Source organism: Anomaloglossus baeobatrachus, chromosome 4, assembly GCF_048569485.1.
Source record: "Anomaloglossus baeobatrachus isolate aAnoBae1 chromosome 4, aAnoBae1.hap1, whole genome shotgun sequence".
NCBI classification, from domain to species: Eukaryota; Metazoa; Chordata; class Amphibia; order Anura; family Aromobatidae; genus Anomaloglossus; species Anomaloglossus baeobatrachus.
In genome coordinates, this window is record NC_134356.1 from 314,840,089 (window position 1) to 314,854,456 (window position 14,368).

The 14,368-nt window shown below is 43.2% G+C and overlaps 1 protein-coding gene across 2 annotated transcripts in view; it reads right to left on the bottom strand.

Moving 5' to 3' along the window:
• The window catches only part of CNTN1 (contactin 1), a 308,991-nt gene that overhangs the window by 59,344 nt on the left and 235,279 nt on the right, over positions 1–14,368 (bottom strand). For both annotated transcript variants that reach the window (XM_075344989.1, XM_075344990.1), the window contains one exon: positions 9,849–9,975. In XM_075344989.1, coding sequence (XP_075201104.1) covers positions 9,849–9,975 — 127 coding nt within the window. The remainder of the gene's footprint in view (positions 1–9,848; positions 9,976–14,368) is intronic.

Consider the following 14,368-nt stretch of genomic DNA (forward strand, 5'->3'; position numbering starts at 1 on the left):
CAAATTATTTTTATTAACTTTTGGGGAAATGGAAAAAAGGGAGGAAAAAAAGTCACCTTTTTTGTTTTCCACTCTTACCTTTTTGAAAAATAGAAACACTGTAAACATGTTTTTATTGTTTATTCATCTGCTTTTCCATAAACTTTCAAGATGTGACTGTAGGATAGCAAGAGACAAAGAGCTCGTATGCTGTCTCTCAGGGGACCCTAGGCTATCCCTGTCCTCAGGATTACCCCAAATGGTGGGGATGCCTGAGTCTCGTGCCTTGTTATACTCCTAAATAAAGCTACACTGCTCCAACACACAAGGAAGGTAGGGCAGGAGTGTAAGGGAAACACAGATTTAAACAGACATGAATAACAGAAGCTTAGCCACACTGCATACCCTCAGGAATAAACAGGGAGAAACTAAAGTGAAAAGCAAGCAGAGCAAGGAAGCAACACAAATACAAAAGGATTAACATCAAATCGCTCACAATATTATTATATACAACCACCAGTAAGCCTGGATAAATCTATCTCTCCAGACCTAAACTGACAAGCTATAGCTGCCACTGTAAGAACAGTCCAGCATATATAGAAGGAGAGTGAATATGACTGGTTTTCCCATACCATGTGACTAAAGGAGATTAACAACTTGACCAGAAGAGATTAACTCTTGCTAGCCTGCCTAGGAACTACAAGTCTGTGAATCGATGCCTGAGTCTTCCTGGACTGATCACAGACATCAAGGAAATTGAAAGGCAGAGTGCATGAATCTGAAGTTTCCACAGATTCTGATGCTGCCATGACAGTCGGTGATGCTTGCGAAAACCTCCTTGTGAAATATACTAAATGCAGTAAAACTATTAAAGGGAACCTGTCACCACTTTTTTGGTGTATAAGCTGCGGCCACCACCACCGGGCTCTTATATACAGCATTCTAACATGCTGTATAAAAGAGCCCAGGCTGCTGTGACAACATAAAAAACACTTTATAATACTTACCTAACGGTCGCTCTGCGGTGGATGAGGGCCTAATGGGCGTCTCCGTTGTCCGATGCCGCAGCCGCCTCTTTCAGCCATCTTTGTTGTTCTTCTTCTCTAGCCGCGGTGCATGACGGGTCCGATGTCATACACACTCACCAGCATTCAGGTACTGAGCAGACGCACTTTTATCTGCACTGAGCAGGGCAGACGAAGTATTGTAGTGCGCCTGCACAGGGCCGGCGAGTGTGTATGACATAGCTGCGTCATGCACACAGGCTTCAGAAAGAAGCCGAAGATGGGCGAAAGGGGAGGCGCCCGCACCGGACACCAGAGACGCCCATTAGGCCCTCATCCACCGCAGAGCGACTGTTAGGTAAGTATTATGAAGTGTTTTTTTATGTTGTCACAGCGGCCTGGGCTCTTATATACAGCATATTAGAATGCTGTATATAAGAGCCCGGTGGTAGCGGCCGCAGCTTATACACCAAAAAAGTGGTGATAGGTTCCCTTTAATAGTACAGAATTAGGCATTGTGTGCCTATTATTGCAGAATAGTTGGAAGAAGTAAATATAAGCGGTTTTGAGGAAATAAGATGGCAAATATCATATGTTTAACAAGTGTATTAAACAGTAGTGAAAGTAGTGTGTATTTCAAGGCTCAAACAAGATGGGCTCTCAAAATTTTTTAGAATCCTTCACTTATCAGCAGGCACTGACTATTTTGTTACTACTTTATTACATAAACACTTTTTACACCCAATTTGTTTTGTGGTGCTGCACTTTACTTTTCTTTCAATGAATTGTGATGGACGGACTTGGACTGTAAACGTCCGGATCCGCACAAGTTCAAAAGAACTTGAGCCCTGACCCTGGGCCTGGAGTTCTCAGGGAACTCCAGGTAACAATCAAGATCCAGCCACCTGGGTAATGAACAAATCAAAGAAAAAAAAAATAAGAATAAGGGAAGCGCTACATACTTAACAGTCTCAGGAGGGGAGAAGAAAAGATACCGCATATGAAACAGGGGCACACCTACAGCAATAATAGGGTGTACAAATAGGCTTTATTCAAAACACACGAAGGTAAAAACATTTAAAAGAACATGAAGGACAACACACTCTGAGCAAAGCTTAAACCAATGGCCATGGCAAAACAATTATACATGCGCAAATATAAGGTTATCTGTATACATATACGTACATTCATATGTAATTGCACATGTCCGTAATAAGGCACAATGTGTTCCTATAAGTTTAATGCCATAAAGGTGGGGAACCACAATATCCCATGCAGGGGGGTCAATCTATCACCTATATTCATGTATAAATGTTTCAGAATGGATAACCAAGGAAATGCTAGTATGCCAGACTCTAGGGTTGTAATATGCACATATCCCATAAAAGGCAGCTTGTTCTAATAAAGCTTATAACATAGAAGGGACAACAGTGTCCTGTAGCAGCAAATGAACATTACTATATGTTAGAATGCAAAGAAGTAGCCAATATAATGGGGGACACTATGACCGTGCTGGTATGCAAAGAGTCCGGCGGTGATAAGACTGGAACAGCCTGTCCTAGGACGCCGCAATCAGCATGTGATATTAGTAACCATCAGCTTGGAGCCCTGAGGCTCAATATATGTGGTCTAACCAATGTATAAGGAGCAGTATGACCATGCTAGTATACATAAAGCTGGGGTTAAAAAAACTCAAGCAGCCTATCAATAAACGCCGCAAGCAGCATATAATATTTGTAACCCTAAGCTTGGAGCCCTGAAGCTCAGCTTAGTCATATCAATAATGCAAAAACGCCGCAATCAGCATATGATATTTGTAACCCTCGGCTTGGAGCCCTGAGGCTCAGTATATATGGTCTGACCAATGTATGAGGAGCAGTATGACCGTGCTAGTATGCATAAAGATGGAGATAAAAAAACTCAAGCAGTCTATCAATAACCGCCGTGAACAGCATATAATATATGTAACCCTAGGCTTAGAGCCCTAAAGCTCAGCTTGGTCATATCAATAATGCAAAATAAAGGATGGAACAATAGCATCACATGCAGCGGAAGAATGCAGAGAAAAAAACAAATATAACATGTTGGTACTACCCATATAAAGGATCGAGAATGGTCGAAAAGAGCTAGAAGGGGGGCAAAAGCCCCTATAATGCGGCGCGTCCAGCAATCGGGAGCTCACACGGGCAGATTACCATAATGAATCACAGGCAGTAAGAAGCCATAGGGTTACCATTGAGGCATCTGGCCCAAAAAAGCACAGGATGGCTAATAAGGGGAACACGAGGTCCAAAAAATACTATTACCATGTGGTAAGCATAAGGTGGCTCAGAGTGGGCGACCCCACGCGTATCGCCACGAAAGTGGCTTCATCAGGGTGAGGTGCTGGAGTGTGGAGAGAGACGCCTATATATATTAGAAGTAAAACACAACAAATGCACCCACCTGTGGTGTCAGTAGCATCGCACAAATAGTATTGAAAAGCGCCATGTGTGCGCACGCGCAGCATGACCGGCGGAGGTCTGAAATGATCAAAGAAACAGCTGAGGACAAAAAAATCGTCCCTTATGCGCATGCGCGGGGCTCTGCAAAGCTCGTACAAGGGGAACACACGTCAGTGAGGATCTCCCCTGCAGCAATACCATATATGGAAAGAAACCCATGCGCCTGCGCGAGATGTTATTTCAGGGACCGCAATTATATAGTGTTATTCAAGTACACCGATGGTAACGGCTATTTGTAGACAAAACTGAAAAAAGTTTTAGAGCAAATACATGGAGAAGTAGAGTCTGGTGCCGGACATATTAATGAAGGCATAGTGAAGGCAGAGTAAAAAATGCAGATGTACATATATAAAGGTATATGCTCCATGCCAACATAAAAAGATACCAGGCACAAGACAGTAAAAAGATGTGGATTGTGGTCATACCTGGTTAAGATGTAATACACACATACCACATGAGATGAATTTTAGAAGGATAAAATTAAGTATTATATGACATACTGAATCCTTAATAGAAAATCACTGATGCATGATAAACATGTCCCAAAAGAGGCTATTATGAAAGAGAAAATATATTGAGGAGTTGTATCACTATTTCTTTATTAATTAACAATCATGATGCTCCAAACACCCCATCTATGTATTATTAACATTGCGCTCATGCGTGGTAGAGATGTCACATATACAATTAGCGGATCACGCAGTATACGTACCAATGCTGCTATTGCAAATATTCCCAAACGTGGCTACACAGACTACATCACCCATCTATAAGATGGGCACCCGTGGGACTGAGCAAGTCTCCCAGGGCCAGCAAAAGGGTCCGTGAAGGAAGAAACAGACCAAATGAGGAATAACATGAAGGGGGGGAGTGTAGTGAGGGGGTACCATGATGTAAGTATACGATCACACAGGAAACCCCATAAAATAGCGATCTAGCCAAGGAGGGAGGGGTTCAATGAAATGGGGAAGGACATGTGGGTTAGGGACTAGTGGAAACATAATAGAGTCACAAAAAGGTATAAAACTACCAAATTGCTGATCTAAGGAGGCATTACAGTCTAATGGAAGAAAGGCTTCTATGCATACCAGCAGGTAGAAAGGGAAAAAAACCCAAAAAAAAAACCAAACCATAGCAATATGCAAGCCCCCAAGAAGATTCCATTGAGGACTTCTACAACCTAATTTACCCAACATAGTATTACATATCAAACACTGAGGGTCATCAATCAGTCACAGGGGCCATATGGAGAAACACGAACAAGGAGATGCTGACAGAACGACCAAGGCTTGAGTAAGTATGTACACTGCCAATATAAAAAGATCATATACCACACGCTGGCTTGCAGGTACTTAATGTATCAAAAGTCCGTGCTCAGTCCCACGGGTGCCCATCTTATAGATGGGTGATGTAGTCTGTGTAGCCCCGTTTGGGAATATTTGCAATAGCAGCATTGGTACTTATACTGCGTGATCCGCTAATTGTATATGTGACATCTCTACCACGCATGAGCGCAATGTTAATAATACATAGATGGGGTGTTTGGAGCATCATGATTGTTAATTAATAAAGAAATAGTGATACAACTCCTCAATATATTTTCTCTTTCATAATAGCCTCTTTTGGGACATGTTTATCATGCATCAGTGATTTTCTATTAAGGATTCAGTATGTCATATAATACTTAATTTTATCCTTCTAAAATTCAGCACATGTGGTATGTGTGTATTACATCTTAACCAGGTATGACCACAATCCACATCTTTTTACTGTCTTGTGCCTGGTATCTTTTTATGTTGGCATGGAGCATATACCTTTATATATGTACATCTGCATTTTTTACTCTGCCTTCACTATGCCTTCATTAATATGTCCGGCACCAGACTCTACTTCTCCATGTATTTGCTCTAAAACTTTTTTTCAGTTTTGTCTACAAATAGCCGTTACCATCGGTGTACTTGAATAACACTATATAATTGCGGTCCCTGAAATAACATCTCGCGCAGGCGCATGGGTTTCTTTCCATATATGGTATTGCTGCAGGGGAGATCCTCACTGACGTGTGTTCCCCTTGTACGAGCTTTGCAGAGCCCCGCGCATGCGCATAAGGGACGATTTTTTTGTCCTCAGCTGTTTCTTTGATCATTTCAGACCTCCGCCGGCCATGCTGCGCGTGCGCACACATAGCGCTTTTCAATACTATTTGTGCGATGCTACTGACACCACAGGTGGGTGCATTTGTTGTGTTTTACTTCTAATATATATAGGCGTCTCTCTCCACACTCCAGCACCTCACCCTGATGAAGCCACTTTCGTGGCGATACGCGTGGAGTCGCCCACTCTGAGCCACCTTATGCTTACCACATGGTAATAGTATTTTTTGGACCTTGTGTTCCCCTTATTAGCCATCCTGTGCTTTTTTGGGCCAGATGCCTCAATGGTAACCCTATGGCTTCTTACTGCCTGTGATTCATTATGGTAATCTGCCCGTGTGAGCTCCCGATTGCTGGACGCTCCGCATTATAGGGGCTTTTGCCCCCCTTCTAGCTCTTTTCGACCATTCTCGCTCCTTTATATGGGTAGTACCAACATGTTATATTTGTTTTTTTCTCTGCAATCTTCCGCTGCATGTGATGCTATTGTTCCATCCTTTATTTTGCATTATTGATATGACCAAGCTGAGCTTTAGGGCTCTAAGCCTAGGGTTACATATATTATATGCTGTTCACGGCAGTTATTGATAGACTGCTTGAGTTTTTTTATCTCCATCTTTATGCATACTAGCACGGTCATACTGCTCCTCATACATTGGTCAGACCATATATACTGAGCCTCAGGGCTCCAAGCCGAGGGTTACAAATATCATATGCTGATTGCGGCGTTTTTGCATTATTGATATGACTAAGCTGAGCTTCAGGGCTCCAAGCTTAGGGTTACAAATATTATATGCTGCTTGCGGCGTTTATTGATAGACTGCTTGAGATTTTTTAACCCCAGCTTTATGTATACTAGCATGGTCATACTGCTCCTTATACATTGGTTAGACCACATATATTGAGCCTCAGGGCTCCAAGCTGATGGTTACTAATATCACATGCTGATTGCGGCGTCCTAGGACAGGCTGTTCCAGTCTTATCACCGCCGGACTCTTTGCATACCAGCACGGTCATAGTGTCCCCCATTATATTGGCTACTTCTTTGCATTCTAACATATAGTAATGTTCATTTGCTGCTACAGGACACTGTTGTCCCTTCTATGTTATCAGCTTTATTAGAACAAGCTGCCTTTTATGGGCTATGTGCATATTACAACCCTAGAGTCTAGCATACTAGCATTTCCTTGGTTATCCATTCTGAAACATTTATACATGAATATAGGTGATAGATTGACCCCCCTGCATGGGATATTGTGGTTCCCCACCTTTAAGGCATTAAACTTATAGGAACACATTGTGCCTTATTACGGACATGTGCAATTACATATGAATGTACGTATATGTATACAGATAACCTTATATTTGCGCATGTATAATTATTTTGCCATGGACATTGGTTTAATCTTTGCTCAGAGTATGTTGTCCTTCATGCTCTTTTAAATGTTTTTACCTTCGTGTGTTTTGAATAAAGCCTATTTGTACACCCTATTATTGCTGTAGGTGTGCCCCTGTTTCATATGCGGTATCTTTCCTTCTCCCCTCCTGGTCATTCCTACACCGCATCAGGGAGCACCCACCTTGATTATTTGCATGATTAGTGGTGCGCTCCAACCTCATCCCCTATACTTAACAGTCTCTGCGCAACTGTACACTGCTTACGGGGCCGCTCATTCTACTTACGGGGCTGCTCATTATCTTCATGCATATGCACTGCTTCCCCCACCGACAGCAGTCAGTGCGTCTCTGATTGTTTGCAGTCAAACGCGACCACAGTCAGTGTAACAGCATGTCTGACTGCTTTCAATCACACACACTGTCTGCTTCTATATTGGTGGAAAAGTAAATAAATAAAAAAATTGGTGTAGGGTCCCCCCCCATATTAAGATATTTAGCACAGATAAAGCATACGGCTACAGGCTGCCCCAAATTATTTCATTTTCACAAGGGAAGCAAGGGAAAATGAACACAATAACTTGTGCAGTTTTTTCTGAGTATGTTGATCCGCCATATGTGGTGGGACGCTAATTTTAGACACACCGCCTTGCTTCAAATGGAAGCTACTACTGTTTGGACACAGTGCCAAGCTCCAAAAGGAAAGAATAATGTTTTAGAGAGCAGATTTTGATGTAATGGTCTATGGGTGCTATGTCACGTTTGGAGAGCCCTGATGTGCCTAAACAGTGGAAACCCCCACAAATAACCATATTTTGGAAACTAAACCCATCAAGGAATTATCTAGAGGCATATGTATAGTAATGATACTAATGATTTTGATTTTCCTGGTGCACAAGTTAATAATCTGGTGGTATGTGTAAATTGTGAGAAAATCTGACTATAAAGTGGCATTGTGCCAAAATAGTAAAACCTAATGTTATCAATTACATGGGGAATCTCACAAGGAAAATGTTGACCTGGTACAATACGAGCACTATCAGTTTCAGAAGTACAGCTAAACCTTAGGTGATACCTTGATGACTACCTCCTGAAACTGAAGGAATGTCCCTGTATTGCCTGCACATTGAACCAGCACAAAAGCATTGTACAGTGTAATCTGTACATTGTGGATGACCAACTTTTTGTATAATACTTTGGCTTCTTGCATGGCACTGCATAGGACCTGATCTGAGAGATCTACACCTCCCATGAATTTATTATCATCCAGGATACAATCTGGCTTTGGGACTTCTGATGTGGTATCTCAGACAGTGACAAAGGAACTGCTGTCATAGTGTATTGTGGTCAAGTTAAAGACATTTCTATTGCCCTTATACTTGACCACAAGCATGTTGTCTCTGCATTGGGCTTTGCTGTCACCCTTTCTCAGAAGATGTCCAATTAGCGGCGCTTACGGCGACAATTGAAAACTGGGATGCTGGAGTAAACGTTATCTATGTAGAGATGATAACCCTTATATAGCAGTGGGTGCAGCAACTCCCACACAATTTTCCCACATACCCCCAGGACAGGGGGTATTAAGGGGGTCAAGGCAGGTGTCCTTCTTTTCATACTCCCTAAATCTGTGCCTGTACCCTGAGGTACACTCTCATTGCTTGTACAGTTTAATTCCATAACCTTGCCATCTTACTGGGCAAGTATCATCTGAATTTTACCCTCCTTTTTAAATTAACCATAGATTTGTCTATATAGATGTCTTTTTGGGGGTTTACATTGAGTCTACACAACCGCTCTGCACACCACCTATGAGGTAAAAACGGAAAGCAGAGCAGCAATCAGCAACTTAAATTAACCCTCTTGGCGCTGATTGGTGAACAAACATTGATCAAGTAATTGGTCCCAAAAGGGTTAATAAACACGGATGATGCTGCGACCATCCCTTTCATTTTGACTGCTGTAATTGGTGATGTCACAGCATGTCACATTGATTTTTTTTTTCTTTTACAAACTTTAGCTGTGATTGACTGGTCAGAATTGATGAGCCAATCACAGATGCAGTACGATAACCGGAACTTGCGGTGTCGTATCGTACATGTACAGCGGTTTGCAGGAACGCACATAGGTGGGCTTTGCACACTACGACATCGCAAGCCGATGATACGATGCCAAGCGCGATAGTCCCTGCCCCCGTCGCAGCTGCGATATCTTTGGGATAGCTGCCGTAGCGAATATTATCACTACGGCAGCTTCACATACACTCACCTGCCGTGCGACGTTGCTGTGGCCGGCGAACCGCCTCCTTATTAAGGGGGCGGGTCGTGCGGCGTCACACGGCAGGCGGCCAATAGGAGCGGAGGGGCGGAGATGAGCGGGATGTAAACATCCTGCCCACCTCTGTCCTTCAGCATAGCCGACGGGAGCCGCGGTGACGCAGGTAGGAGATGTTCCTCACTCCTGCGACTTAACACACAGCGATGTGTGCTGCCGCAGGAGCGAGGAACAACATCGGACCATCGCGTCAGCGTAATTATGGAATTCGCCGACGCTACACCGATGATACGATTACAACGCTTTTGCGATCATTAATCGTATCATCTAGGATTTACACACTACGATGTCGAGAGTGATGCAGGAAGTGCGTCACTTTCGACATCGCACCTGCGATGTCGTAGTGTGCAAAGCCTGCCTTAGTGCAGCACCGTACATGTAGGGAAATTGTTGTGAAGGGGTTAAATCAAATGTCCGGGAAAAATTCGGGGAAGACAGTAAATTGGAATTTCAACCATCTCCATTCATCTTTAAGTTCTTACCTCTAACCACCAGATCAGCTGAGGCCGAGGAGTTGTCCACGATGCTCTGTGCAGTACAAGTATATCTCCCAGCATGTGTGAGTTGCACATTTTTGATAATAAGTTCACATTTATCATTATCAGTACTCTGGAAAAACAACGGAAAGTATTAATGAAATTAATAGCATATATTTTTGTAAGTGTAATAATCAAATGAGAATTGTCCTTATTTATCTAAATGGAAGTAATAGAACAATTAGTTTCTGTTATTTAGAAAATGTTTAAAAGAAAACACATTGAGGACCTATCCTTAGGAAAGGCTAATCAGTGGTGGAGTAATCCCTGAAAGCCTCATCTTCATCTACAGCGAGGAATCATGGACTCTTCATTACGCGGATTCCCAAGAATTCTAAGGGGCCATGGCATTTTCCATATAGTCACGCGTTCATGGATTACACCAAAGATTTGTAATTAATAGATTTTCTAAAATAACAGAACAACCCCTTGTGAAACAATGAAGTCAACTGATACATAATAGTAGATCAGTAATAATATAGCATGCTAATTTATAACATGAATGCCCACCTACATAGATAAATGTATCTGGGGCACCAAACCCCGTTCAGGATGTGCAGTATGGTCTCCTTACTAAAATACTTTAGAAGTGTTTGAATCATTTTAAAATAAGGTTGGTCACACAGATTTCAGAGTACTGATGTAATAAAAATATGACCTAGGAAGTAGCTAAATCTGATCATAAATATTGGCTATACAAAAGATGATTTAGTCAATCCACAGCTTGAAACTCAAGTGTAAAATTGGTTCTGTTCAAGTAGAAGTAATGTGCTCTTCTTTCAAATTACAGTGTCTAGACACCCGTGCACAAAGGTCCAAATTGATAAACATTTGGACCATTAAGTCAACATCAATGCCATAGTCAATCTTATACAAACATTTACTTTAGCGTTGGCAAGGTGTCCTTTTCAGCAGGTGCTTTATTCGTCCTCTTCCAGACATACCACTGATTCACAGACCAGAAAAGTTCCAGTTCTCTTTCATTGCTACACAGAACAAAGTCCCCAAAAATGCTTATTTATATAGTTTTGAGCATATTTGAGCTAACTTTTCTTGTGCTTTTAGGTGAGTAGAGATGTTTGCCTTGGAGTTGAGGCACGGTGGCCACCGGTGTTTATTGTGTGCCTGCTGCCTCCAAATCTTACTGCAGGTGATTTGCAGTCACTCGAGGGATTTGTGCACCTGTTTTCTCAGCAATCTGGTGGCAGCCGGTACTAGCCTCCACCTTCCGACACGTCCAGGTGGTGTAGTCTGTGTTATTTTAACTGTGAACTTGTAAACTACGTCCAACTGTATCTCCAGGAACGTGCAATGCCATTCCTATCTTTTTGTATTCTGAACCTTGTTAGCACAAAGAAATAATCTGTCTTAAGTAGCTGAACAAGTCTTGTAACAACCCAAGAATATTAGTGAACTGGAGGCCTCAGCCAATAAGAAATGAGTAAAGAAGATCTAGTCAGTATTCTAGAACTCCAAAGTAGTGCTTGTAATTAGAGTTGAGCGCTGTTCGTGGTTCGAGGTTATCCAGTTCTAGGCTCGAGTGATTTTGGGGGCTGTTCTAGATCAAACTAGAACTCGAGCTTTTTGCAAAAGCTCGATAGTTCTAGATACGTTTGAGAACGGTTCTAGCAGCAAAAAAAACAGCTAATTCATAGCTGGCTTTCCGCTGTAATAGTGTAAGTCACTCTGTGACTCACACTATTATGACATTTCAGTGTATAGTGTGCGGGAACAGTGCATTCAGATCACTGCTGTTTGATAATGGCGATCGCCATTTTTTTTTTTCCTTGTCTTCCTTCCCTAAGCGCGCGCGTGTAGTGGGGAGGGCCAGCATGTCAGCCAATCCCAGACACACACACATCTAAGTGGACTTTTAGCCAGAGAAGCAACGGCATGTGTGATAGGATGTCCATGTCATATGTCCCTGCATTATAAAAACGGACATTTTCCTCCAGCACGCCATTATCTGCCTTCTGCGTCCTTGGTGTCAGACATCACTGGCGCAGCTCCGTCCTGAGTCCTATCGCCGATACTGCTGTATGCGCTCCATACACAGCGCTGGACAGCTTAGGGATAGCACTTTCTATCAGTCCTTTTAGGGGCTCATACCGGCAGGGTCAGAGCCATAGGTGACAGGTCCTGAAAACAGAGACAGCGTCTGTGTAGCTAAGGTCAGGGATTTCCTCGTTGCATTTCCCCATTAGGAAGGATAGAAAGGCAGGCTTCCATTCCTCTACCCAGAGACCCACAACCCTGCCACTGTACCCTCCTGTCCTTTGCACACTCCAACTTATTGTTACTAAGCCATTATACTAGCAAACACTGATTGAACTTAGTGGCATCCTTAACGTGGCTGTTGGACTGCTGTATTGCCCCAGTAGTGCACAGATATTTGCAGCACGTCTGCCTGCATTGCACACTCAAACTCATTGTTACTAAGCCATTATACTAGCAAACACTGAGTGAACTTAGTGGCATCCTTAACGTGGCTGTTGGACTGCTGTATTGCCCCAGTAGTGCACAGATATTTGCAGCACGTCTGCCTGCATTGCACACTCAAACTCATTGTTACTAAGCCATTATACTAGCAAACACTGAGTGAACTTAGTGGCATCCTTAACGTGGCTGTTGGACTGCTGTATTGCCCCAGTAGTGCACAGATATTTGCAGCACGTCTGCCTGCATTGCACACTCCAACTCATTGTAGCTAAGCCATTATACTAGCAAACACTGAGTGAACTTAGTGGCATCCTTAACGTGGCTGTTGGACTGCTGTATTGCCCCAGTAGTGCACAGATATTTGCAGCACGTCTGCCTGCATTGCACACTCCAACTCATTGTAGCTAAGCCATTATACTAGCAAACACTGAGTGAACCTAGTGTCATCCTAAACGTGGCTATTGGACTTGTGTATAGTCCCACTAGTGCAAAGATATTTGCAGCACCTCTACCTGCATTGCACACTCAAACTCATTGTAGCTAAGGCATTATACTAGCAAACACTGAGTGAACCTAGTGTCATCCTAAACGTGGCTATTGGACTTGTGTATAGTCCCACTAGTGCAAAGATATTTGCAGCACCTCTACCTGCATTGCACACTCAAACTCATTGTAGCTAAGCCATTATACTAGCAAACACTGCTGCCAGTTTAAGGGCCGTAGTTGCATTGTCAGTGATAATTATTGTTGTTTATTCTGCTGTTAATAAAGATAGACCACCGCCGCAATCTACACCACCTCTCAATTTTTACTACCACATTTTAAGTGCACAATCTTGTCACAATCAAAATGAGTGGCAGAATGACAGATGCTGGTAGAAAGGGTAAGAAGCGTGTTGGAAAAGGAAAAAAAGGGTTTGTCCGTGGGGAAGGTGGCAAAGCTCCATTAACATCTGCTGAAGAGGATAGACCATCTACCAGCAAAAGTAAGATGTCTACTACTTACTGTGGACAATCCGATGTGCTCCCTTTTTTACGGACACGGACAACTGGAACAAAGGTAGATGATGGCCAAAAAAGGAAAATGCTTGAATGGATCTCAAGTGGTCCAACAAGTGCCCTCTCCACCACCTCAACTACCGCATCCAAAAAACACAAGTCCTCTGAGTTGTCATCCCAATCAAACTTGCTTTCTCCCAGCTCTGAAGTCTCCATCCGCCCTGCACAGTATGGTGGAACTGAGATGGCTGAGTCTGCAGAGCTGTTCAGTCACACTATAGCCTGGGAATCAGAGGTCTGCTCCCAAGCTACAGTGAGTACAGACCAGGAAATGGTCTGCAGTGATGCCCAGAACCTTTGTGACTCTGATTCAGTCCATGAGGACCAAGTTTCTGAGCATAATGTTGACCCTTTTTCACCAACTGTAACACCTGTTGTTATAGACAATGAGGAACATACTGATGACGATGAGACGCAGATACCAGATTGGGATGACAACTTAAATATTCGGTCAGGGCAAGAAGAGGCTCGGTCTGAGGGTGAGGGGAATGCAAACACAACAATTGATGAGGAAGTTCTAGATCCCACCTACTGTCAACCCACAGTCAGGCACTCGAGGAGGTCAACAGAGGTGGTGGAGGAGGATGCAACTGATGACGAAGTTACCTTGCGCCTTCCTGGACACAGTCGGAGTACTGGTAGCACGTCTACAACTGCATCCTCAGCCACCACTCTGCCTCTGAGCACTAGTCGGGGTGGATCAACAGGTTGCATGCCCTCTAAGCCTTGCCTAGCCTGGTCCTTTTTTGACATAGCAAAAGATCGCCCAAATTATGTGATCTGTAAAATTTGTCATGGTTCTCTTAGTAGAGGTCAAAACCTCAGCAGTTTGACAACTTCTTCCATGAATCGTCACATGAATAAATATCATATGTCCCGGTGGGAAGCTCACCGTGCTGCAATGCGGCCTAGTGGAGCGAACCATCCACCGCCTGCCCCTTCTAGTGCATTTGCGCGCTCTTCATCTTC